Here is a 3,597-nt window from a genome sequence, read left to right on the forward strand (position 1 = left end):
ATTATTCAAGAATCAATAATTTTGTCCAAAGATGGATGTCGCAACTGCAGATGACCCCTTTAAGAGAATCTTTGGGTTTGTAAAGTGAAGAAATAGCCTCAGCACTGTAAAAAAGGCCAGTCTACAAAAGGCCAGTCTACGACAGTGTAAAACATAGGAGAGTTCAGCACCAAGGACAATGAGTGTAACTGTGAGTGTATAAAAGGCCAGTCTACGACAGTGTAAAACATAGGAGAGTTCAGTACCAAGGACAATGAGTGTAACTGTGAGTGTATAAAAGGCCAGTCTACGACGGTGTAAAACATAGGAGAGTTCAGCACCAAGGACAATGAGTGTAACTGTGAGTGTATAAAAGGCCAGTCTACGACGGTGTAAAACATTGGAGAGTTCAGCACCATGGACAATGACTGTAACTGTGAGTGTACAAAGGTCAGTCTGCTACGGTGTAAAACACTAACACACAGATGGTCTCCAGATATAGACCTTTGACCTCTAGGTATACTCAACCTCTCTGTCTCAACTGTTGTTTACCCACAATGCAAAGGGACAAGGACCCCAGAGGAATGTAACACTTTTCAAAAAGATTAACCCTGTCCCTCATCTCTCATCCTCCCTCGAGGTGTGTGTGTGTGTGTGTCTGTGTGTGTGTGTGTGTGTGTGTGTGTGTGTGTGTGTGTGTGTGTGTGTGTGTGTGTGTGTGTGTGTGTGTGTGTGTGTGTGTGTGTGTGTGTGTGTGTGTGTGTGTGTGTGTGTGTGTGTGTGTGTACATTGTGCCAGACAGGTTGTACTGTTTCCTAGCAGCATACTGTATCTGGGGTCAGATTGTTATTTGACTCCTGGTGGTTCGAGGTCAGGGGTTTGGCACAGAGAGCTGATCTTAGAACAGCACAGGTACAGACATGGACACACACACATGGACACACACACAGGTACACACACACGCATGCACACACACAGGCTGTGTTGACAGTGAGGATTTATATCTGGTTGATGCAGCGACTCCACTTCCCAGGTTAGAGTGGTGTAAAGGCTCGGGAGTTAGCAGATTCACACGCGCACGAGCACGCACACACACACACACACACACACACACACACACACACACACACACACACACACACACACACACACACACACACACACACACACACACACACACACACACACACACTCAAACATATTCAATCTATCTATTACTGTGTGTTGCAATCTATCATATCCCATCTATCTGTTACTGTGTGTTACAATCTATCATATCCCATCTATCTGTTACTGTGTTACAATCTATCATATCCCATCTATCTGTTACTGTGTTACAATCTATCATATCCCATCTACCTGTTACTGTGTTACAATTTATCATATCCCATCTATCTGTTACTGTGTTACAATCTATCATATCCCATCTATCTGTTACTGTGTTACAATCTATCATATCCCATCTATCTGTTACTGTGTGTTACAATCTATCATATCCCATCTATCTGTTACTGTGTGTTACAATCTATCATATCCCATCTATCTGTCACTGTGTGTTACAATCTATCATATCCCATCTATCTGTTACTGTGTTACAATTTATCATATCCCATCTATCTGTTACTGTGTTACAATCTATCATATCCCATCTATCGGTTACTGTGTGTTACAATCTATCATATCCCATCTATCTGTTACTGTGTGTTACAATATATCATATCCCATCTATCTGTTATTGTGTGTTACAATCTATCATATCCCATCTATCTGTTACTGTGTGTTACAATCTATCATATCCCATCTATCTTTTACTGTGTTACAATCTATCATATCCCATCTATCTGTTACTGTGTTACAATCTATCATATCCCATCTATCTGTTACTGTGTGTTACAATCTATCATATCCCATCTATCTGTTACTGTGTTACAATCTATCATATCCCATCTATATATTACTGTGTGTTACAATCTATCATATTCTATATATCTATTACTGTGTGTAATACAGTCTACTACACTATGGAAGAACGATAGATAACACTTTCACAGCTAACGCTGAGTGGACTGAACGGAGAAGTGAACTGAACCGAGCCCTCTATAATGTCACATGGGCCTGATTTAAACTACGCAGACAAAGTGTAGTACAGGCTTTACGTAACGGTTTGAGTCAAGCAACACAACAGTAGGTAGACTCATTTTAAACTTAGGATCGGCAACAGCTGTAGGCTGCCTTTGTAATTGTTTATTTGTTTGTTTGTTTACTTCCATTGAACAATCAATGTTGTTGTCTTTTGTTTTGTATTCAAGGGTCCTTTACTCGACCCAGGGAGGGCGCTACACACCCACCCGTTAAATAAATCATTTTTGCAGCTGTATAGCTTACATTTCCTTCACTTGATCTAACGGATAAACCTAACGGTTTATTGGCACTGCATTGGTGGGAGAGAATGGGACGGTTTGTCTAGCGGTTCTGTGTCCCGTTTGAAATCAAATCAATAGGCCTATCTGATTCTGGACATTTCAAAGTGGACCCTGCGGCAGGATAAACGTCAGGCTGGCTATATAGAACAACACTGCATTCATAGAGAACACTAGTAACTCAAACCGCTGTATATTAGGATCTGCAGTTTCTGTAGCATTGATTATTCCTTATCCCTTATGCCTACCTTCAATAGTGGCATCGCCGACCGAGAACCACACCAGCCACAACACTGCAACCGCAAACTTCATGCTTCCTCTTCGCGCGGCTCCAGTTACCCGTTCTCGTTCTAGTCGTCTTCAAGGTGCGTTATATCATCTCCTGCGAACACAAATCCGTCCGTATCACAATAATCAGTCGGTCCGTAGCCGAGACTAGTATAACAACCGGACGTGCTTTGCCCGCTTCGGAACGATGTAACGATTAAATGATGAAGGACGGACAGGGAAGAAAACGACGATGTTGTTGCTCCATTATGTCCGACGACAACTGTTTTACAGCGGCAGGACTTCTTATTAGTGGGTTTCCCCTGAGGGTTTCCATTTGTGTCCCAGTGTGGACGCTCGAGCAAGCCGACCGGGTGCACGCGCTCAAAATCCGGTGTTCGGTAGGGGGGCTGGCCCAGCGGCAGATGAGGGAGGAGAGACGGTGGAATGTGATGGAGACAGGGGGTGCGCGTAGCGTATGTGTGTTCTATAATAACGGAGGAATATGGCGGTACCGGGGTAGAATGGAGATCCTAGTCCTCCGGGGTAGACTATCACGGACCAGCATAAATTACAACATTCAGTAGCCAACAAAAATTGTGTAGGATTAATTATTTATGAAGTATCTATGAATGAAATTCATAGCCTAATTGTAGGCTACACATTTTACTAAACCATCCAATCTCTTCAGGAATCACCAGTCACATTTGAATGTGAAATGGCCCAGGACCACCAGCGACGTAGAGGGGCCACTGACACACACACGCACACGCTCAAACTCACGCTCACGCACACACGGTGTTACAAGCAGTGAGAATCCCCATGGCAGTAAATCATCAGTCACTGTGACTCCTCACCAGTAGGCTACAGTATAGACTATTTACAGGATCTCTCAAAGCACCATTAGGCTACAGTATAGACTATTTACAGG

General features: G+C 43.1%; 1 protein-coding gene across 1 annotated transcript in view; it reads right to left on the minus strand.

Moving 5' to 3' along the window:
• Positions 1–3,164, minus strand: part of LOC129842085 (neuronal acetylcholine receptor subunit non-alpha-3-like) — a 20,595-nt gene extending 17,431 nt beyond the window's left edge. Inside the window, exon 1 of the mRNA XM_055910476.1 lies at positions 2,648–3,164. Within this exon, the coding sequence (XP_055766451.1) occupies positions 2,648–2,711 (64 nt within the window). The 5' untranslated portion in view covers positions 2,712–3,164. The remainder of the gene's footprint in view (positions 1–2,647) is intronic.
• Positions 3,165–3,597: the final 433 nt, after the last annotated feature.

Source organism: Salvelinus fontinalis, unplaced genomic scaffold (assembly GCF_029448725.1).
Source record: "Salvelinus fontinalis isolate EN_2023a unplaced genomic scaffold, ASM2944872v1 scaffold_0011, whole genome shotgun sequence".
Classification (NCBI taxonomy): Eukaryota; Metazoa; Chordata; class Actinopteri; order Salmoniformes; family Salmonidae; genus Salvelinus; species Salvelinus fontinalis.